The sequence below is a fragment of the Dromiciops gliroides genome, chromosome 1 (genome assembly GCF_019393635.1).
Source record: "Dromiciops gliroides isolate mDroGli1 chromosome 1, mDroGli1.pri, whole genome shotgun sequence".
In the NCBI taxonomy this organism is placed as follows: domain Eukaryota; kingdom Metazoa; phylum Chordata; class Mammalia; order Microbiotheria; family Microbiotheriidae; genus Dromiciops; species Dromiciops gliroides.
The window spans coordinates 62,373,051-62,396,265 of record NC_057861.1 but is presented as its reverse complement, the minus strand read 5'-3'; the positions used below and the strand labels follow the sequence as shown (position 1 = coordinate 62,396,265).

General features: G+C 47.0%; 1 protein-coding gene across 8 annotated transcripts in view; it reads right to left on the bottom strand.

Annotated features, from left to right (window-relative positions):
* The window catches only part of NFIC (nuclear factor I C), a 140,625-nt gene that overhangs the window by 98,068 nt on the left and 19,342 nt on the right, over positions 1–23,215 (bottom strand). For all 8 annotated transcript variants that reach the window (XR_006355006.1, XM_043988694.1, XM_043988703.1 and 5 more), the window contains exon 2: positions 14,330–14,861. Coding sequence is in view for 7 of the 8 variants with exons in the window: in XM_043988694.1 (XP_043844629.1) it covers positions 14,330–14,861 (532 nt within the window). In the remaining variant the exon portion in view is untranslated. The remainder of the gene's footprint in view (positions 1–14,329; positions 14,862–23,215) is intronic.

Below are 23,215 nucleotides of genomic sequence, written 5' to 3'. Positions count from 1 at the left end.
ACCAAAGCCAGGACTAGAAGACAATGCTCTGACAATTCACCCCCCCCATGCTGCTTCCTTTTCTCTTGTCCTGTACCAAGCTTTGTGGCATAGATCCCATGGAGGCAAGGACATAACACCCCCTATATGTGTTCCCTGTCACCTGGCCTGTGGCTTTTCCTCCCAGGCTCAATCTCCAGCTCTGCCTCCCCAGTCTTCATCCCCAACCCTGTTGGGAGACTCAAACAATTATCCACAGCTGGTACTCATCCCTGACTCAGGCCAGCCCCTGTGGGCTCCTCCAGTGCATCCTCCCCACCCCCCAAATCATCCTCATGGCTCTAGCCTCCTGATACAGCCATTCTGGGGGAGCAACCCCACCCCCTTCTCATCCTCCCACCCGACTGCCCGCTTGGGAGTCTGGCATAGACAGAGACAGAAGGCAGAATGGGCACAGGAGGCTGGGCACAGTGTGCTGGGCAGATGGAGGCCATCTGGCTGCGCTGGCAGCCGGCTGACGGGAGGCAGATGCGGCTGAGCCCAGTGCTGGCACCCCCTCCTACCTACCCCTCCCCCCTGCCGCCGCTGCTGGCATCTCTCAGGGTTTGGATTTCTCAGGGAAGGCCTGTGGGGGGAAGGGAAGAGGTTAAGAGCCAGCTAGCAGGCAGGCTCTCTCTCCCTCTTCCTCTCCCTCTCCCTCTCCCTCTCTCTCTCTCTCTCTCTCTCTCTCTCTCTCTCTCTCCTCTCTCTCCCCCTCCTCAGCCCCCACTTCCCGTCAGCCCAGACACATCTGGAGTTCAAGTTCAGGGGCAGACCTCTTGTCCCTGTAGGCTGGGCCAGGGCTCCTGGCTAAGGACTGAGTTTTGTGTTTGCTGGGGTTAGCCTGGCCTCCCCACACCTCTTACTCTCCCCAGGGTTCCCTAGCTAGGCAGGGTAGGAAGCCTGCTCTAGAGGAGTCGAGGTATGGGATTTCATATTCCCCTCCCCCTTCCCCCCCATACTTACCTCATAGCACTCCCTGCCACCTTCTTAGAACAGCCCCCAACACATACTTCACCCCCCTCCTTGGACTCACCACATGCAGAGGCCCTGCTTGTACTCTCTTCAGAACCTGAAACACCCCTACATCGAAACCCCCAAACATCCTGCCCCAACTTCTCAACGTGGCCAGTAACTCACCTTTTCACACATGTCTATATCAGTATATTTCTCCCTCTTTCTCACATGCAAACACAAACAAACTACGCAAGGGAAATCATTGTACACACCCATCCCCCGCAGCCCCTTAATAGTAACAGAAGTTCACTAAGTATTGAGAGGCAGGCTAGAAACGAAGTGGAATTCTGGAAAGAAGGGGAAAGAAGGCTGAATTCTGAACCAAAGGACCCTGGATTCAAAGCCCCACTCTTCCTCTTGGTACCTATGTGACTTTAAGAAAGACATTTGACTTCCTTGGTCTCTGCTTTCTTCATCTACAAAAGGAGGGGTCAGACTAGATGACCCCAGGGGGCAGCTAGGTGGCGCTGTGGATAAAACACCAACCCTGGATTCAGGAGGACCTGAGTTCAAATCTGGCTTCAGACACTTGACACGTACTAGCTGTGTGACCCTGGGCAAGTCACTTAACCCCCATTGCCCCACCAAAACAAAAAAACAACAGACTAGATGACCCACAAACCCACACAGGCCACCCAGTATACCCTCAGATACACACAGCCAGCATTTCCACACTACACGTGGTTAGGGCGGAAAGAAGCTTTAAAGATGATCTGTTCTGACTTTCTCATTTTACAAATGGGGAAACTGATGCCCAGAGAGAAAAAGAGACTTGCCCAAGGAATATAATTTGTTAGTGACTGAGCCAGGCCTTGAACCTGGGTTGGTCGACTTGGAGTTTCAAGGCTTTTTCCATAGATGATGCTGCCATCAACCCTAACAGGACCCAGATGTAGATCCGGCTTGTCTTATCTCTCTGCCTGTCTGTCAGCCTGATCCTCCTCTGTAAAAGGAGGGAACTAGACCAGATGAGTTCTCTAAGGTCCCTCAGAGCTTGCAAATCCTCTGACCCCGTGATCTCTATTTATTTACGGTCATATCTGTGATTTTACTTATCTCTTCTACCTGCCTCTGGGTGTCTACCTGAGTGTCCCACCTCCATACGTTTATACTGGCCGTCCCCCATGCCTAGAATCATCTCCCTCCTCACCCTCACCTCCTGGATTTTCCTGATATGTCTCTTAGTAGTTCCTTTCATCTGAAATGACCTTCCTTCTACCTTGTATAGATCTTCTGTGCACATAAGTTATTCACACATTGTCTCCCCTATAAGAACACAAGCTCTCTGAGGGCAAGGACAAAGCTTTTGCCTTTTTTTGTACCCTATGTACCACATGTATAGTGCTTAGCACAGAGTAAGCACTTAATAAATAAATTCTTGTTCACTGACTGAACCTCTTTACAACCATGTCTTCCCTTGTCCATTTGCCTGTCTTTGCTGGGCTGCTGCCTTTCCATCATCATTCATTCATTCAAGAAATAGCTACTATACAGATGCCTATTCTAAATAGAGCTGCTTCTAGACTCTTGGGAGTTAGGGGGAGACTCAAAAATAAACTGGCCTTTGCCTGCAGGGAGTCTACAGTTTATTAGGGTGATGAGACAAGGACCCAGAACTACTCATCTATCAATCTATCCATCCAACCATCCAACAAATATTTATTAAGTATCTACATTGTGTGTGAATATGTGATTTCACTTCCAGGTGAGGGAACTCCCTGTACCAATGCAAGTCAGCACCTCCGCTACATCTTATCATCTTGGAGAGTTTCCCAGAGCAGAAATTCTTAAAGTTTTGGGTCTCAGGATCTCTTTATACTCTTAAAAAAGTATTGACAACTCCCCTTCCCCCTTTTCTTTATGTAGGTTATATCTTTAGATATTTACCCCTGGGGCAGCTAGGTGGTGCAGTGGATAAAGCACCGGTGGCCCTGGATTCAGGAGGACCTGAGTTCAAATCTGGCCTCAGACACTTGACACTTACTAGCTGTGTGACCCTGGGCAAGTCGCTTAACCCCCATTGCCCTGCAAAAAAAAAAAAGAAAGAAAGAAAGAAAGAAAAGAAAAAGAAAAAGAATGATTTTAGATATTTACCCCATTGGAAATCAAAACATCTTAATATTATCATGAAAATAGCGTAGACCTTACTGTTGCCCTGAAAGAGTCTCAGAGACGCCCAGAGTTCCTCGTACCATCCTTCAAGAACAGATGGCCTACAGCCCTGAAGTGCTTAAGTGACTTGCCAGGATCACATAGTCAATAGGTCTCGGTGTTTAACTCCAGTTCTTACTGGAGTTTGAGGTTAACTCTCTATTCACTACTCCACACACTGGGGAAAGGAAGAGTGAAAATGTCCCTGCCTTGAGAGAACTATACAAGGCAGGGTGTGAAAAGGGCCAGAGGAAAGTAAGTGTTGGGGTGGGGAGAATGGAATGCTGGGGTTAGGGGAGGAGATAGGATCAGGGAAGGCTTCCTGCAAGAGGGAGCATCTGATCTGCACCTTGAAGGATGGGGATGGCCTCTCACTTGCTTCAGCCCCTGCCTGACTCCCCACCACTCTCGGCAAAGCTGCCTAGTCAGCAAGACGGTGAAGGGAAATTGAGCTGCCCTGATGCAGTGGCAGGCGTGAGCTTGTGCGAGTATGTGTGTGTGTGAACGTGGGAGTGTGTGCTTGCTCTGGTGCACCACCCCCTCCCCCTCGGCTCCGGAGGTCGGTCCCAGCACATCGATCGGGAGAAATTGATTACCATTACACCGCAAGGGTTTTGACTTTCATCAGCGACCTCCCCGCCCGCCCCAGGAGCCAGGAAGCCACAGAAACGTCTACCACAACCCCTCTACGACTCAGTCTTCAGCTGAACCCCTTCTCCTGGCCCACCCCGGAGCCAGATGGACTGACGTTTCCAAGGCTCCCTCCCCCAGCTCTGGGGAAAGGAACGGGATAGTGGTGCGGCCAGCTCCCAGTAGGCACAGACTTCCCCTCCTGATGTCTGAACTTCCCCAGTCCCTTCTCCCCAGCTCCACCCTCCCCCCTGCCCCGTGTGGTTTAGTGGAATGAGCAGCCACTCTGAAGCCAGAGGTCTTGCGTTCAAATTCTGCCTCTGAACCTGCTGCCTGTGTGATCTTAGGCAAGTCACCTAACCTCTGTCCACCTCAGTTTCCTCATATGTAAAATGAGGGAGATATTGGAGTGACCTCTGAGGTTCCTTCCAGTTGCACACCCACGATGGGCTTCACGGTCTGCCTCCAGGCAGGTCCCATCCGGCTAAGGGCTCTGTTCTTCCCAAGTGGCACTTTCCTACCTCATTGAGTTGTCCTGCAGAAAGAATATTGTGGCAGCAATCATCTTACTGGGCACTGAGCAGAGGCCCACTTTGCCTGAAGGCTTCTTTAAATCCCCACACAGCCATAGGAGGTGGGTAGGGAGGGCAAATATTCTTTTTCTTTCTTTCAGGTATGGAAACTGACGCTCACACACTTACCCATGGTCACATGCACAGCCACTAAATTGTCTCAGATCTGGCTCTTCAGGCACTGAAAGGTCATTTAGTCCAGGCCCCTGATTTTATAGATGAGGCAACAGAGGCCCAGAGATGCTAAGCATTTTGGGTCACATGGGCAGTAAAGGTCAGATCTGAGATTTTAACTCCGGTCTCCAAACCCAGCACTCTTCCCACTCTCCCCAGACTGTCTCAAGTCAAGCTAGGGTCTCACCCTCCTCCAAGGCAAACTTTCCCCCCATTACACCTCCCCCCTTATGGAAATGTGAACTAGGATCAGAATTATTCCTCAGACTCTGAGCCCAAGCAAAAGAGCAACGAGCAAAGTGAGTGGAGTGAGTGGCTCCCATCCCCCAAGCTAGGGTTCTCCTAGGCTTCTTAGCACAATCCTTCTTTAATAGTTTACAATTACATCTGTAAAGGGCCCTTTCCCAACCAAGATCTCTTTTGATCTCTTCGACCACAGCCTCCTGAGGCAGCCTGGTATTATCACCCCCCCCCCAAATAAACAGAAGAGGAAACTGAGGCTCATACATAGGAAGTGTTTTACCCACCTACCTGTTCCTGCTAAATCAAACACAACATTACAATTCCCCTGCCTTTATACCTTTGCTCAAGTGGTTCCCCGCCCCCCATATGCAATGTCCCTCCTTTTTCTTTCTTCCTTCCTTCCTTCCATTTCCTTCCTCCCTCTCTTCCTTCTCTTCCTCCCTCCCTCCTTTCCTTGCTTTTCCTCTCTTCCCCTTCCTTCTTTTTCTCCCTCCCTCCTTTCCTTCCTTTTTACTCCCCTCTTCCTTAGCTTTCTTTAAAGCTCAGTTAGGCATTACCTCTTTTTTGTTTGTTTGTTTGTTTTTGCGGGGCAATGGGGGTTAAGTGACTTGCCCAGGGTCACACAGCTAGTAAGTGTTAAGTGTATGAGGCCGAATTTGAACTCAGGCCCTCCTGAATCCAGGGCCGGTGCTTTATCCACTGCTCCACCTAGCTGCCCCTTAGGCATTACCTCTTGCACGGGACCTTTTTCAATAACTCCCACCCCTTTACCATTCTTTCCTTTTTTAAATCACTTTGAACATCTTTTTCCTGCCCTGTGTATGTGTTGGATCCTCTGCCGAAGAATGCAAGCTCTGTGAGGACATCCCCAGCATGTTGTATACTGTCTTACACAAGCTAATGCTCATTCAATTGCTATGCACATAATAAATGTTCACTCATTTGAATTTGATTCTCTAAGGTCTCATAGGGAGTCAGAGGCAGAGCTAGAAATTCCATCTTCTCCCCTGTGCCCCCCTTCTAAGGGTTCCTGATGAGTGACCTCTTTCTCATGTGGCAGGTAGGGTTAGGGGTCCAGGGAATGCCAGAATGGTGTGGGAAGAGAGCCCTGGATAGGGAGACAGGAGATCGGGCTTCCGTCCTGGCTGAATCACTGACTTAGGTGTGTGACTTTAGGAGAAGCCTTTTGTCCCTGTTGAACCTCAGTCTCCCCATTTGTAAGATGAGCTGATCAGACTGATTGGCAGGGTTCTTCCCAAGCCTCTGCCTTCCATGTTCAGAAGGACCTCCCATGTCTATTTCTCTAGGATCTCAGGGCCCTTCTAGGTCTAACATTGGCTCATTTAAGTAGAAATTACTAGACAAATGCAAGCGATCATTGTATTGATTATTATCTATCATGTCTTATTGCCCAGACCCTATATCCAATCCTACCACCAGTCTCCCTGTCTTATTAGCACAGAGGTAGCTTACCCCCACCCCCACCAACCCTCAAGAAGCAGACGAGGGTGGGGGCTGCAGTGGGCAGAGGGAGGAAGCCTCTGGGCTTGGCCCAGTCCTCCCCCTTCTCCTACCATCAATCATGAAACTGAGGAGAGCGGTAACAGCCAGAACCCAGCCCTTATTAATGCCAGATGCCCTGAGAGGTGGCTAGGTTCCTCCCCACCCTCCCCCCCAACCCATCCACCCTTCCCTTACTTCTTTGAGAGGCAGCTCGATGTAGCTAAAGGAGCTCTGGCTTGGGAACCAGGCTGCCTCGTTTCTAGTCCCAGCTTTGACACTGACTCACCATGTGACTTTGGGCGGCTTACGTCACCTCCCTGGGCCTCTGCTCGGTGCCCAGTAAAATGAGAGCACTTGACTAGGTGGTCTTGAGGGTGCCTTCCAGCTCAGACGGCTTCTGTTTAAAAGAATGTTCTCATTCTGACTAGGGTGCCCATCCTAGCTCTCATGTTTTACTGTTATTATCATGATTATTATTATTAGTGTTTAGTATGGTACCTGGCACATAGTAGGTGCTTAGTAGATGTTTACTGACTGAGTGACATCCTGGGCCATAGGGTGTCTGGATGTCTTCTGCCCCATATCCCTCTCCACAAAGCAAAAGCTAGGGCGGGCAGTGTGCCCACACTATTTTGCAAGAGAAATTGAGGATGGGACTCAAGTAAACAGCCCTGGGGTGCTCGAAGAATTTGCTAGAATAGGGCAATAAGAATCAGAGGAGAGAACTTTGAGGTAGATGGGCTCGTCAGGACTATTAAGTCGGAATTAAATCCTTGTCACTTTACAAATGAGTAAATAGAGGAACAGAGAGAGAATGAGAGTTGACCAATTTGGGCCAGAAGCAGGACTAGAACCCAGGTCTTCTGATACTCACTCAGACCAGAGTTCTTAACCATTGTACACCATGTTTCTTCTTACCAGAAGGAAAAGGAAAAGAAAGAAGGAAGGGAGGAGGGAGGGAGAAGAGTGGGGGCACACTCGGGAAGAGTGGAGACCCAAGAGAGGCCTCTTGGGAGACCAGGAATAGGGTAAGGGCTAAGGGCCCCCAGGCTCCAGCAGCAGGGGAGGGAGCAGGGAGCTGGGGAGCTGGGGAGCGGGGGAGCGGCCGGCTGGGAAATTGTGCTGACACCAGCAAAAAACTCTCTTCAAAATTTTATCAGCTCAGCTCTGAGGTTGGTGTCTCCTGTATGTAAGGGGGAGGGGGGAAGAAGGGAGGGAAGGATGCAAGCAGGAGCTGCCAGAGACAAGTTCCAGATTGATAAAGTGGGGAAACAACGGAGGCTGCATCTTAACAAGCCCTTGGCCTTCTCAGCCACTCTAGCTAGGCCTCTCCCCTAATCCTCCCCCTCCACCTAGACCCAATAACCCTTTGGTGGCAGGAATAGGCCCCCTCCTCCGTCCTCTGTTCCAAATCACCCCACCCCTACCCCAAAGCCCCCTACTCATCCTCCTGCCTCCATAGAGGAGTATTCAATCTGGGGCCTAGGCTGAGCTTCCACCCTCTACCCAGGCCAGGGACCTGCCCTTTCTCCAGCTCAGCTTTCTTAGTAAAATGTGGGCTAAAAACACTTGTCCTGAACATCTCATGAGTCTGTGGCCAACAAATGCATCCTGGAGGGGACAGCTAGGTGGCACAGCAGATAAAGCGCTAACCTGAGTTCAAATCCGGCCTCAGACACTTGACACTTACTAGCTGTGTGATCCTGGGCAAGTCACTTAACCCTCATTGCCCTGCCCCCCCCCCAAAAGGCATCCTGGAAACCCAAACACTCAATAGAAGTGGGGGGCTCTTCTTAATGACCACATTTGCCAAGTTCTGTTCTGGGGAATTCTGCCACAGCCCAGGGTGAAGAGAAGAAAGGGTTTGGCTCACTTATTCAAATTTGAACCCAGAGCCTTCCCTGAGGGAACAACTTGCAGCTCCAGGCCCCAGAGTCCAACCTGGTGGCAGTAGTGGAAGGTGTGTTTAGGGAGGGAGAGGAGACTTTCAGAGGAACTCCAAACATGCCCAACTGTGGGAACTGGGAAGGAAGGCAAGAGGTCTGGGTTGGGAGTCAGAACACCTGCCTTCCAGGCCTGGTTTTGTCATTAACTTGCTGTGTGACCTTGGGCAAGTCCCTTCTTGGGGGTGGCAGGGCCTCAGTTTTCCAACATATGAAATGAAAGAGTCTGATGCAGTGGTCTTGAGTTCATGGTATAATAGAGCCACAAGAGACTTAAGTGAGTCTTAGAGATGGGCAGTGCCCACCGTCACAAAGGGAGGCAGAAGCAGAGACAAAGCTAGGTCTAAAACATAGGCCTTCAGACACCTAGTCCTAGGGCGTTTTCAGCTCTAACATTGTATTTATTTTCTGTTTCAGAGTAAATTATGTACTGACCAATCTAATCAGTATCCATTCTCCTCCCCTTTCCATTTCTCTTGCCCAGACTTTCAGACTAATTTTTTCCAAAATCCAGTTCTGGTCAAATATTTCCCCTGCTCTAATACCTTCCATGGCTCCCACCATCCACAGGAGAAATACTCAGCTCCACAATCTGGTATTCAAATCTCCCCTAATCTAAAAATACCATCTACTTCAGTCAAACTGGTCTCCACCTCTTGAAAGCCACAAGTTTGGGACTGCTTCTGAGCATCATCAACTCTTCCAGGTTGACTTGGGATGGAAAGATAAGAGGTAGGGAAAGATCTATTTTAGGGAAGGGGATTCATTCCATTCAATTCAATAAACATTTATTAAGTGGCCACCATCACTCCTTGGGAGACTCAGACCAGCTGGAAGTTTTGTTATCTTTCAAATCTCAATCTGTCCTACTGAAAGAAAAGATCCACTGCTCTGTCGTCAGTTAGGGTAGACACAGGACACAGCTACCTTTGACCCCCCACAGAGGGTCTCTTCTCAATGCCTTGGGGCTTTGGATCTGGTCACTCCAGTTTCTGGTTGAGCCTTCCTTCCCAGAAAATATCTCCTCTTTTAAAATTCAGTATCTTCCTGTCAGTTTAGCTTGCTGAAAATTCCCCTCATAAAAACAATCTCAGCCGCAATGAATAATATACCCTCTCCTCTCCCCACCCTGTGGCTCCCCAGGGCATTTAGTCTGTGGCCCTATCCCAGACACCTTGTGCAAAGCCCACTTGCCTTGCAGCCTGGTCTACCTTAAACAGTTCCCCAGCCTCCTTAACAGCTGGTCTGCTCAGCTTAGGGAAAGTGACAAGCTAAGGTCTTATCACCCAGAGTATTTACAGCCCAGAGTTTGTTACCAATTAGACACATCAGGTGACTGGGAAGCCTGGACCCAGACACTGGGGGGTGGGGGTGGGGGTAGGTCAAGGTCAGGGAAGCGTGGGAGGAGGGGAGGAGGCTGAGGGCTTCCAGGCAAGCAGACACAGCCGGGATCTATCTCTGGGCTGACAGAGATCTCAAAGCACAAAGGGCCCCCTCCTCACGCCCTTCTCCCTACCCTCCTCTTCCCCCTCCTCTCTATTTCTGCTTCTGAAAGGCTGTATGATTTAGTGGGAAGGGTTTGGGACTAGACCTCAGAGACTTGGGTTTGACTCTGACACTTTTACTAGCTCTGTTATCAAAGGTCAGTCACGACTTCCCCTGAGTCTCAGTTTCTCATTATGAAAAATCAGAAGAATAACACATTGCCTAACTCATAGGATGGAAAGTGCTTTGTCAACCTTAAAATACAAAAGAAAGAGGAGTTATTACTTGGGGGCTCTCCTCTTCTCAAATATCTGCTCCCCACACCCAGAAACAAATGCAGGGCCTTTGTAAAGGACCTCTTTTATAGGTGGCTAGACAAGTAGATGTCTCTTTCCCAAAATACACTCATCATTGTCGCACCACCTCTCCTTTCTCCGGCACCACCAAAGTTGTCAGCCTGGATCGAGCACTCTTTTCCTCTGGCCTGCCACTTTTTGAAAAAATGGCCACGGCAGCTGTGGCATCAGAACAGTCAGAGCGAGCTGTGGGGCAGAGTCGGGAGTGTCATGTCCCACAAAAAGGGGGTTTTCTCTCCTTTCTTTAGTATGGCCTCTCACAGATTTAGAACTGGAAGAGAACTTAGAGGTCAGTAAGCCAAACCCCCTCATTTTACAGATAAAGAAACTGAGGCAGAGGTTAAGTGACTTGTCCAAGGTCACCCAGGTAGTAGAAGAGGTAGGATTCAAACCCAGGTCCTCTAACTACTGAACTCTAACTCTCTCTCTCTTTCTTCCCATCCCCCCTTTTCTTTCAGAGTCATTTCTCCATCCTTTTTCTCTCTCCCGTTTAAAAATCACTCTCTCCACTTCCTTCTTCCTCTCCCTTCTAACCTCAATTCTTCTCTCCCTGTTTTATACATCCTTCCTTGCCTGCCTGTATTCCTACTTCTGTCCCCAATTGAATAAATGAAAGCCTGGGATCTGAAGTGAATTCTAATGTCTAACTCTGGTCTAGACTTTGGTCTGGTGTGTGTGTGTGCCCCTACCCATAGCTCCTTCTCTGAAAGCAATCTTGAGGAGTATCTAATTCTACTTGTCATCAGAAGATAAGGCAGATAGGAGTGTCTGTATACTCATCCCCCAGTTCTGTGTTGGTGTCTAGATCATGTTTGATGGGTGTCTATATGTTGGGGATGCATTTTCACCCAACACATCTGGCCCTTGTGTGCCTTTGTGAGCAGATGGGGGTGAGGGAGCCAGATCTGGGTGAGGTCTATGTGGCTGGGGAGTCATTGGGTATAGGTACATATCCTCTAGCCAACATCTTCTCCTTCTGCCCTGTGTGATGTGAGGGTTCTCCTGATTTTTCAAAAGCTATACAAGTAAAAGGCCAACCCTGAAAGGTTCTGAGGAAGCTTCGTGAGTGGTTCTGACCATAGAGTGTGTGTCCATCTCCAGAGAACCAGTCCCACGAAGTGTAGAGAACTCACCAGATTAACTGAGGATATGCAAGTGATGAGAAGGGGCAAGTACGAATTATTAGGCCACAATAACTCTCAAAGACCACCTCCTAAATCCTCCAGAGGCTTGTCTTCAGTCAATGACAGGGGTGGGGTGAGGGGAATAAATCATTTTCTTTTTTTCTTTTCTTTTAATCTATCATTTTCAGAAGCACAGATCCTTGATATATTGACATGTGAGTACATTTATGTTTGTCCATGGGCTTGGCATTCGTGGCCTGCTACTATCTGACTCACCCTCCCTCCTTTCCCCCTGCTCCCCTGCATACCCAGCTTCATTGTAGCCTAGACTCTCCATTTCCAGCCTCCAGGTCTTTGCTTTGTACCTTCCCCTCTCCTAATCTCCCTTGATGAGAATTCTACACACCCACCGAGGTCTCACTCAAACATCATGCACTCTTGGAAGCCTTCTTGGATCTTCTTCCTCAGAGCACATTCTGTCTATAGCTCCTCATAGAGCTTTGGGAACACAGAACATGGAGCCTTAAGAACAGCTAAAACCAAGCCTCTTATAAATAAGGACACAGAGAGCCAGAGAGGAAAGGACTTGTCCAAGGCCACATGGGAAGTTCGCAGTAGAACCTGGATGTTTACCTCCTGGTGATGGTAATTGAGAGCAGCTAGCATTTGGATAGCACTTTAAGGTTTACAAAGTCCTTTACGTATGTAAAATGTTTTTTTTCATTTGATCCTTCCAACAACCCTGAGAGGTAGGTACTATTATTAGCCCCATTTTATAGATGAGGACTGGGCAGCTGGGTGGCACAGTGGATAGAATCCCAAGCCTGAGGTCAGGAAGACTCCTCTTTCTGAGTTCAAATCCAGCCTCAGACACTTCTAGCTGTGTGACCCTGGGAAAGTCACTTAGCCCTGTTTGCTTCAATTTCCTCATCTGTAAGATAAGCTGGAGAAGAAATGGCAAACCACTCCGGTATCTTTGCCAAGAAAACCCCAAAGGAGGTCACAGAGAGTCAGACGTGACTGAAAAAAACTGAACAACACAGATGAGGAAACTGAGGCTGAGAAAAGTTGTTATCTCTCCAGAGTCTCACAGCTAGTAAGTGGCTGAGCTAGGATTTGAACTTAGCTCCCTCTGATTTTAACTCTTGCAACCTACGCACTATACCAGGGTTTCTTCAACTTTTTATACTTGTGACCCCTTTTTGCCTGAGAAATTTTTAAACAACCCCGGATATATAGGTATATAAAATGCATAACCTTTTACTGTTGCCAATTTTTTGCGACCCCCCCCCCATATTCAGTTACACGACCCCATATGGGGTCATGACTCCTAGTTTGAGAAGCTTTGCCTTATACCCCCCAGGTACCCTGGTTCTTTCCACAATACTATGTCGCTTCTGGCTACATGGCTACATAGCTTCTGGGGCCTCAGACTTCTCCCTCCAGCTCCTGGGACCTGGAAGTCAATTCCAAGATTCAAGGAAATGTATCTTTCTTCCATTTCCCTTCCCTTCGGGTCTTGCTATTCCTGACCCTGTTAAGCCTCCATCTGTCTCCCTTGAGGAGGTGTCTTTTCTCTGGCTGATGAAGGAAAGAAGGGAAATCCGTTGTTCCCTTTTGCCCATTGTCCAAACTCTAGGAGGATTCCTGGGGCACAGAAGAGTCAGAAGAAACTCGGGGGACCCTCTACTCTCTTCCCTTGTTCCTCTTCTCTACCAGATCCTTCTCAAAGTTTCCCTTCTCCTAGAAACTGCCCCATCTTCACCCTGATCTACCTGGTCTACTCACTCAATCCCATCAGCATGTAGAGCTAACTCTGTTGGGTCCATCCCCTATTGACCTTGGTCTCATGTCTTGTATGTCCTTGCTGTGTGGCGCTATAATGAATATGGAGTAATTGGGGAATATTTTCTCCCTGGATACCAGAGTCACCAGCAGTGAGCACACACTTCCCAAGTGTCCGTTAACCTTCCACTTGGCCTCACAATCCTTCCCCATGGTCCATATTGCGGCAAGGCAGGACTTGCCCGGGCTGTTCCCCTTCTCCACAGCGGGCATCCCTCTCCTGGGGCCCTCCCTTCTCCCCAACTTCCCTGGGGGCAAGGGCCAGAATCTCTGGGGGATGAGCAGGTCTGACCATGAAACTCCCCCTGATGAGTAACCTCCAAAGCTCCCTATCACCTTCAGAATGAAAACTAAAAACCTGTTCGCCTTCCTTGGAAAGTCCTCCCTAACCTGTCCCCTTCCCATCCTTCAGGTCCTCTTACACCTTCCTCCTCTCCACCTTCTCTTTGATCCATGACATTGGCCTTTCTTGCTATTCCTCACACAGGACTCCCCTGCCCAACTTCTGATTTTATTCCTTTTCATTGTGCCTCATGTCTGGAATCATTCCCTCCTCATCTTCACCTCCTAGCTTCTTTCAGGTGCAGGTAAATCCCCACTTTCTTTAAGAAGTCATTCCTGATCCCCCTTAATGCCAGGACCTTCCCTCTCAGACAAACGCCTTTATCCTGCAGAGATTTTGTTTGTTCCTAGTTATTTGCATCTTATCTGCTCCTCTTCCCCCCAACCAACTCGACTGTGAACTGCTCCAGTGCCGGGGCTGCATTTGCCTTTCTTTGTAACCCAAACACTTAGCACAATGTCTGGTAGACAGGAGGCACTAAAAAAATGCTGGTTAATTTGAATGAGCTACTCCTTTTCCTACAGAAACTGTTGTCTTCTCTGCTCTGCAAATGAATTTGTCTTAGCTGCAGTAATTCCTGGTTACAGTTCTCATGTTTGTACTGGCTCCACTCTAAGATCAGAGGCTCCCTGAAGGCAAACTCCATTTCCGTTTAAACTGAGAATTCCTGTAAGGAAGGGCAGTGGCTCTCCCTCGGGCCTGCCTTGACATCATAGGCCTGGGTAAAGTCCTAGGCTCTTCTCCCAATGCTGATGAAGCTTTGTTCCCCAACACACACTCACGCACACACACACACTCACGCACACGCACGCACACACACTCACACGCACACACACTCACACGCACACTCGCGCACACTCGCGCATGCATGCACAGCGCAAGTGACCGAGATGCCGCAGGTAGATCTTTGCTGAGTGTTCCCTACCTCTCTCTCTGATGAAATAGGCCAGGTACAAGTCGAGCTCCTTCACTGAGACACTGATGTGATGGGGCTGGACACAAAGCACAGGGTGGCCACACTGGGCGGCTTTGACCAGCCGCTCCCCATCGGTGCTCTCCAGGGGGATGCCCTTGAAGAGGATGACCATGACCAGGTCGAGCCGCCACACCTTGTCGGCCTGGCGCAGGCAGTCGATTCTCCTCATCTTGCCCTTCTGGTCAGGGTTCGAGAGGACGCATCCCGGAGGCTTCTTGCCTGTGATGGCTAGGACGAAGTCCTCTCGGCACTCGGGCCGGATGTCCTTGCGCAGCTTGGCCAGGAGCCGGGACGCCCACTTCTGCTTGACCTCGGGCTTCTCCCCGAGCAGCTCATCCTTCACCGCCCGCTCCTCGTCCTTCGTCATGCGCTTCTCATGCTTCTTGAAGTATTTGCGTTTCCGAGCCTGCAAGTTGAACCAAGTGTAGGCGAAGGCTCGAACGTGGGGCAGCAAGGCCTCGATGAACGGGTGGAACTCATCCTAGAAGTCAGAGAACACAGAACATCAGCGCTGGAATGGTTCTTGGTACAGGGAACACAGAAGGTCAGAAATGGGAAGGCCTTTAGAACATAGAACACAGAACATCACAACTGTAGGGGATGAACATAGAACACAGAATGTCAGTGCCGAAAGGGCACTGAGAACATAGAATACAGAACACTGGACCTGGAAGAGATCTTAGACCATGGAATGTCAGAAGGAAAAGAGACTTTTAAAAGTAGAAGACAGAACGCTAGAGCTGTAAAAAAAAAAAAAAAATCAAATCAATCTCCTCATTTCAGAGTTGGAGAAACTGAGACCCAGGGGGAAAAAATAACTTATACAAAGCAAGTTAGGAACACCATGGAAACTCAAACCCAGGTAGGTCTACTGATACTCAGTTCAGGGCTCTTGCGATTAAGTAAAGTGCTTTAAAAACCCTAATTGTTAGTCACTGATACCACCATCACCACCACTACCACTACTACTACCACTGCCACCACCATTACCACCACCATCACTACCACCACCACTACTACTACCACTGCCACCACCATTACCACCACCATCACTACCACCACCACTACCGCCACCACCACTTCCACCAACACCTAACAACTACATCAAGCTTCCTCACTCCTTAAGGAGGAGGGGTCATGTGGGAGGAGCAATAAGCCCAGGAATTAGCTGGGTGCCTAAGACCTTGTTGGGGGATTGACCCTGGACCCAGGTAGAATGAAGAATTTCTATCATGGATCTCCTATGTATGTTGCTTTCATTCCTCCTCCCCATCTCACTTCCCTGCCTCCCTCTCATTTTTTGATTTAATAATAATTTATTAAGCAGTACCTACCATGTGCAAGGCACTAAACTAGGTGATAGCGTGTTGTTTTTTTTAAAAAAAGATAAAAGACATAGTCCCTGCCCACAAGGAGTTCAAATGTAATCAAGTTAGTCAACAAATTCAAATTCAAATTCAACATTGATTAAGATACTACTTTGTGTGGAGGTCAAAGACAAAAAGAAAGATCCCATATACACCAAAAGTAACAGCAAAAAGCTGGAAGTAAAAAAGTAGATTCCATCAATTAGGGAATGACTAAGGAAATTGGGAGACATAAATGTAATGGAATATTATAACAAATATGAAGAATTCTGAGAAGCATAGGAAAATATACAAATGGATGCAAAGTTAAGTAAGCAGAATCAGGAAAACATCAAACATAATGACTACATAAATTTAAGTAACCACAACAATAAAACCCTGAAACTGGATACTATGTAATAATTATAACCGAGAAGTTTGGACAGAGAAGAGTTGGGAAAACATGGCTCTCTCCCTTCATTACAAAGCTGGGGGATTATGGGTATGGAATATTGCATATATTGTCACACTCAGTCCCATAGTTTTTCAGTGCTACTTTTTTTTTCTCTTTTTTCTCTTCCTCTTTTTTTTATTCTTTGTTACAAATGATGGCTTCCTGGTTAGGGGAGGGAGAGGGATATAGGATGTAGAAACAAAAACATCAATAAAAATAAGAAAATTTTTGAAAGAAAAAATACTACTATATGCAAGACACCATGCCTTGGACTTGGTTATAAATTTGAAGATCTGGGGGAAAGGAATTGATTTTCTAGGACACTTTAGGCCTAAACAAGCAGTGAAGCTCAGTCTGGTAGATTGCTTGACTCTGACAACCCACTTAGGGTAGTCTAAGTCTGGAAGGCCATAAGTTTCTAGAAAAGGTAGAGGTCCACTTGAGAGGAAAATGGAGTCTTGACTCTTTATGAGTTTGGATATAAAAGGTTTGTTGTTGTCATTGTTGTTGTTTCGATCAATATAAAGATCTATCCTGTATATACAATGTCTTGTTAGCCTGAAGGCTTGCATGAGAGTTGAGAAACCCTTTCTATGTTTTTGTGAAAACATAGACCTAAGTCAAATTCTGATGTTCCCAAGGAAAACTTCTATTAGGGGCACAAACCAATGAGTACAGTTACTGACAAATTCTCCAAACTGAACCTGATTTGTGGAAAATCATATCAATGGTTCTGGGCAATGGACTACACAAATATAAAAAATGAAAGAACCCCCCGCCTTCAAGTTTCTTATGTTGGAGATAGGAGGATATGACATATACACACATAACTGTAATTAATCCAAGGTAGATTGTGATGGAGGCAGAGGAGACCCAGACAAAATGTTCTAAGAAAATTTGGAGGGGAAAGAGGGCTCTTCAGGAAACAGGCTTCATGGAAAAAGTAGCCCTGAATTGAGCCTTAAAATAGAAGAGAAGAGTCTGAGAGGTAGAGTTGGAGTGTATTTCATGGCAGGGGGTACGGCCTGAGCAAATACAATGAGGGGGGAGACAGCCAAACCTATTCACGGAATGATTAATAGCCCAATTTGGCTTGGTCTTGAATTGTGTAAAGGGAAGTAATAAGAAATAAGGATGAAAAGGTAAGTTGCAGTCAGACTGTGTAAGGCCTTAAATGCCAGGGCAAAAAGTTTAGCTTTCTATCATAAAAACAACTTTACAACTGAAGGTTATGAAAATCATTCATTTCTTCAATAAATTAACATTTCTTCAGCCAACTGTCCATGCAAAGAACTGTTATGAGATTCACATAATAGAATGTATACCAAACATTTCACAAACCTGGATGCACTATATAAATATTCTCTATTACTATTGTTATTATTATTATTATCATTATTGTAGTAGGGATGGGGACTTAAATTATTGGGATATCTGTTGGAACTCTTTCTGCCAGCAGCAGAGCAACTAATTATTTCTTGGAATTCCTTAATGATAATTTTACCCTTCAAAAAAGTGGCAATATTGACAAGGGACCCTAATTCTATTCAGGAACTGATTCTCAGTAACAAGAAAGAACTAGTTGCCATAGTAGAAATGATGGAAACCTTTGGGAAGGTGACTACTCCATCCTAGAAGGAAAGGCTAGGCACCTATATTCTAACATTTCATAGTGAGAAAGGACCTCATGCTGTTTGACATTCATCTGAACGGGTTTCTTCCCCCCACCCTGAGGGTCCCAGAAGAGTGGGCATCCAAGCTGGGGAGCCAGTCATGGTAGCAACATGCCTGTGGTCCCTGCTGCTGGGGAGGCTGAAGCTAATGGACTGCTTGAGCTCAGGGGTTCTGAGCTGCAGCAGAGCTGCAGCTGATTATGTGAACTGGGTACCACTAGGCTGATTATGGAGGGACAAACCAATCTACATTGGAAACAGAGCTGTTCAAAGCTTCTGTGCTGACCAGTGATGAGGTGACTGACCTTGAGTGTTATCTGGGTATCCTCCAGTCTGGGTTAGATAAAGAGACCCTCTTGGGCAGCTAGGTGACACGGTGGATGAAGCACTGGCCCTGGATTCAGTAGAACCTTAGTTCAAATCCAGCCTCAGACACTTGACACTTACTAGCTGTGTGACCTTGGGCAAGTCACTTAACCCTTATTGCCCCACAAAAAAAAAAGCTAAAGAGACACTCCACTGCCACCTCCCCCAATGAGTGGTCATTTGCCCTCTGACAAACACATTAGGTGAAGTTAGGACCTATTATCTCTCAAAGCAGCACCTTTGGAAATCTACATCGCTATAGCATCAATTGTTGAAGTTTTTGTTGCTGTTATCATTGTTACACATTTATAGGGAACTTTACAATTTTCGGTCTTTTATATACATAATCTCAAGGCTCTTTTAAAGAATTTGCTGAAGTAAGCAGGTGATACAGGTATTATTATGAGATGAGGAAAGTGAAGATCAGAGAGATTAAGTGATTTGCCCAGGGTCACACAGCTAATAAGCACCAGGGGCAACACTTGAACCTGGATCTCTTGACTCCAAATCCTATCTCTCTAATGAGTTCTTCCTTCCAACAAGCCTAGATTTACCTCTCTACAACAACCACCCATTGCTCCTACCTCTCCCCTCTGGACAGTCAGAAGGCCTGCTTTCAAAGACTAGTTCTGCTACTTATTCCCCAAGCATTTCACCTCTGTTGTCTCAGTTTCATCATCTATAAAATGAGGGGGTTGGACCAGGAGTCTTTACAAAGAGGGAAATAGCACTCAGGACAGAGTTTCCTACTTTTGACAGAATTAAACTCAATCTTTATCCCAGGAAATCACTGGGATACAGCTTAGACCTAAAGAATTTCCCTTCCATGCCCCAAAAGGGCATCTGTTCCAACCTCCCTTGACATGTAGAAATCCGTTCTATAGAAACTCTGATAGGGTCAATTTCTACTTGGCATTCAAGGCCTCCCACCCCCCAAGTCTGGAGTCACCCTACCTTCTCTCAGGGAACTCTCTATCAGGTTGATGGTGGCGGTAGTGTGGTAAGACCCAGGTAATCACTGCACAAGGCAGATTGGGGAAACAGAGCTTGAAATTGATTCCAAGACTCTTCTGAAGGCAAGATTATTTTTGGATGAAGGAATCCTAGGAGGCTTTCTGAAAGAGGTGAGGTCTCTTTTTTTCTTAATAATAATAATAGCACTTATAAGCACTTTAAGGTTTGCAAAGCTCTGTCCACCAACTGGGATTTGAAGAATAGGATTTCAACTGGCCTGGGAAGAAAATGGGGGGTGGGGGGGAGGACAGCATTCCAGCCAGGGAGTATTTCAAGTCTGGAAACCCTGGGTTTGAATTCTACCCCCCAACACTTACTAATTAGAGCCGGCATTTATATAGCACTTTAAAGGTTAACAAAGTGCTTTACATATATTGTCTCATCTGATTCTGACAGCAGTTCTGGGAGGCAGGTGCTATTATTATCTTCATTTTTGCAGATGAGGAAATTAAAACTTAGAGATGTGGAAGTGACTTACCCAGGGTCACATAGCTAACAAGTGTCTGAGGAAGAATTCCAACTCACATCTTTGTGACTCCAAGACTAGCACTCTATCCACTAGGCCACTAAGATGCCTCATAACTTACAGATTATGTGGGCATGAGTAAATCACTTCAATTCTCTGAGCCTCAGTGATTTGTTTTGTTTTTTTTTTTAATCTGTAAAATGGGAATAGTAATAGTACCCATAATACCTATCTCATAGGCCTGTGGAAGTCAGCAGAGATAATATATGCAAAGTGCTTATATAAATGGTAATCACTAGATTGTCTAGCTCTGAGGGTGGAACTAGAAAATTTTCCAGCCTGCTTGGAGTAGAGAGGATGTATAAGAAAAGCAAGGGGAGATGAGGTTGGAGGCAGACCTTAGAGCATCTTGAATACCAAGCTGGAAGAGTTTATAGAATAGGATAGCAAGGAAAGATTACTGGATATGGAATAAGAAAATTGGGTTTAAATATCCTCTGCTTGGGGGCAGCTAGGTAGTGCAGTGGATAAAACACTGGCCCTGGATTCAGGAGGACCTGAGTTCAAATCTGGGCTCAGATACTTGACGCTTACTAGCTGTGTGACCCTGTGACCTCATTGCCCCGAAAAATTTTTTTTTTAAAATAAAACTAATAAATATCCTCCAATAATTACCTGTGTAACCTTCAGAAAGTCATTTCACTCCTCTGAGACTCAGTTCCCTCCCCTGTAGAATTAAGGCACTAGACTAGATGACATCTGAGAACCCTACCTTTTCTTTTCTTTCTTTCTTTCTTTCTTTTTTTGGTGGGGCAATGAGGGTTAAGTGACTTGCCCAGGGTCACACAGCTAGTAAGTGTCATGTGTCTGTGGCCAAATTTGAACTCAGGTCCTAAACCCAGGGCTGGTGCTTTATCCACTGCACCACCTAGCTGCCCCAACCCTACCTTTTCTAAATCTCATGATCTTACTTCCGTCTCTAAATCCTATGAGCTTAAGACTTTCTCCCATGGGACGTAAAACAGTTTGGGGCTTTGGTTAGGTTACTTTGTTACCCTGAACAGGAGGGAAGCGAAGGGTAGAGACTGGAGACAGAGAGGCTGGTACAATAGTCCAAGAGAGAGGGAAAGGATGAAGGTGAGGCTAGGATGTAGGAATTCTGGGGGGCTGATTTGTCAGTCGTGGGAAAGGGCATAATACTGGGATTCAGTAAATGTGAGATTCTCAGACCAGCTTTGTCACCATGTGGCCTTGGGGAAGTCCCTTCCTTTCTATGCTTCTCAGTTTCCTTATCTGTAAAATGAGATGTTTGAGTAAGAGGAATTCTCAAGTCCTTCCCAGCACAGACATTCCCTGTTCTAAGGACTCGCCCACTTCTGATATTCTGGATTCCAAGGGACCTCCGGCTCTGACATTCTAGGTTCTATAAACTACTGAAGAGATAAAATAGACAGAATTTGCTAACTGAAGAATCTGGCTCCTGGTGTGCTTCCAGATTAGAAGGAAAAGAGAAATTTACACATAGAAAGAACCAATCCAGTCTGTATGGAATGAAGATCAGATAGGGTGATGGAGGCAGAGATGGTTCTGTGCTGGTGTGGACAAGGAAAATGCGTAGGATTTGAGATATGGATGGGGACAGCTAGGTGGCACAGTAGATAGAACACTGGCTCTAGATTCAGGAGGACCTGAGTTCAAGTCCAGTCTCAGACACTTGACACTTACTAGCTGTGTGACCCTGGGCAAGTCACTTAACCCCCATTGCCCTACAAAAAAAAAAAAGATATAGATGATATGAATATGTGGGGGAACAGGGGAGAAGAGAGGGGAAAAAAAGCAAGGCCAAACAAATCCTCTGTGTACAACTCAGATGGACCTAGAGTGGGGTTTTCCTCAGCCCCAGGTGAGTCCCTCAGTTCCTTTGCCCCAGGCCCTGACTCAGAATTAATTCTGGGTCCCTCTCCCTAGCCCCCAACAAGTGCTGCTTTCTGAGATCCAGGAGATAGCAGGCCCGGGAGATTTTCAGATGCCTTTAGGTAAGTGGAAGCAGGAGCCAAAATGGAGCCATCCCGGGAAGTTCCCAATGCCCTCACCAGCCTACCCACCCACCCAGCTCCTCAGTAGAAGAGCTAGTTCTGTCACTGATTTACTCCAGGGAAATTGAAACCCTGGTGGGGATCCCTGGGGAAAATGAGGTTCCAGTGGGAACATTAGACCCTGGTAGAAACTGAGGCCTCAGATGCGTAGGGAAGCTGACTGAGGTCAAGAACACTTCTCAGGGTTTTCTCAGCAGCGTAAAGCCTGGATATATAAAATCAAAATCTTCATTTTCGGCTCAGAGGATTTAAAGCTGTAAGGCATCTTAGGGAGAACTTGGCTCAACCTTCCCCATTTTGTTCTTATTTGTCTTAATAAATTTTATTGCTATCTTTTGTTTTTACATAACCAAGCTAGCTTTCCTCCTCTCCCTTCCCAGAGAGCCATTCCTTATAATAAAGACTTTTTTGTTTTTGTTTTTGTTTTTGCGGGGCAATGGGGGTTAAGTGACTTGCTCAGGGTCACACAGCTAGTAAGTGTCAAGTGTCTGAGGCCGAATTTGAACTCAGGTACTCCTGAATCCACTGCACCACCTAGCCGCCCCAAGACTTTTTTTTTAAAAGAAGAAAAGTGGGAAAAAAAAAACCCAACCCAACCCAACAAAACTGATTGATACATGAAAAAAAAATTAACATTATATTCAATGTTCCACACCTGCAGAAACCTCTACCTCCTACCCCCATTTTACAGATGAAAAGACTGAGGCACAGAGAGATTTTTTTCCCCCCAAATATCACATAAGTTGTTAAATACAGAGTTGAGATACAAATCCAGATCCCTTAGAATCCAAATCCTATCTTCTTCCCACTAGACTGCCTGCAGAATCACTATGAGTCAGAACTGAAAGGACCCTTCAGAGATCAACCGGCCTAACTCTCCTATTTTACAGATGAGAAAACTGAGGGCCCAGAGAAAGAGAAGTGACTTGTTCAAGGTCACGTAGCTAACATGAGGCAAAGCTCTGTGTCCAGCTATGGAAGACTGAGGGCTGCTCTGCCCAAAGCTGTCTCTCCTCCTCTGTTCCCTGGCTCAATGGCTCCACTGTCTTCCTGGTCAGTTCCCCAGGCTGCCAGCCTAGCAGTCGGGACTTGTCCCAAGCACCCCGAGCATCAGCCCATCGGGATCTCCTCTTCATAGCCTAAGCTCTAGCTCACAGTCTAGGACTTCTTTCTCTTTTGTCCTCCCCTGATCTCCCAAAGCTTCCGGCATCTCAGCCAGGCTGGGCCCAGGGCCCAGGCTCAGGGCCCAGGCTGGGACTGTCTCCTCTCTTTCTCTCTGTCTCTGTCTCTCTGTCTCTCTCTCCCCTCCGCCCCAGGCAGGGTGCAGCCCACAGGAGGCTTCTTCCTTTCTCTTAGGGCCTTCTCAGTCAATGTATTAACCCACCCTTCCTTTTCTAGTTGTTCATTCTCTCCACGTGGC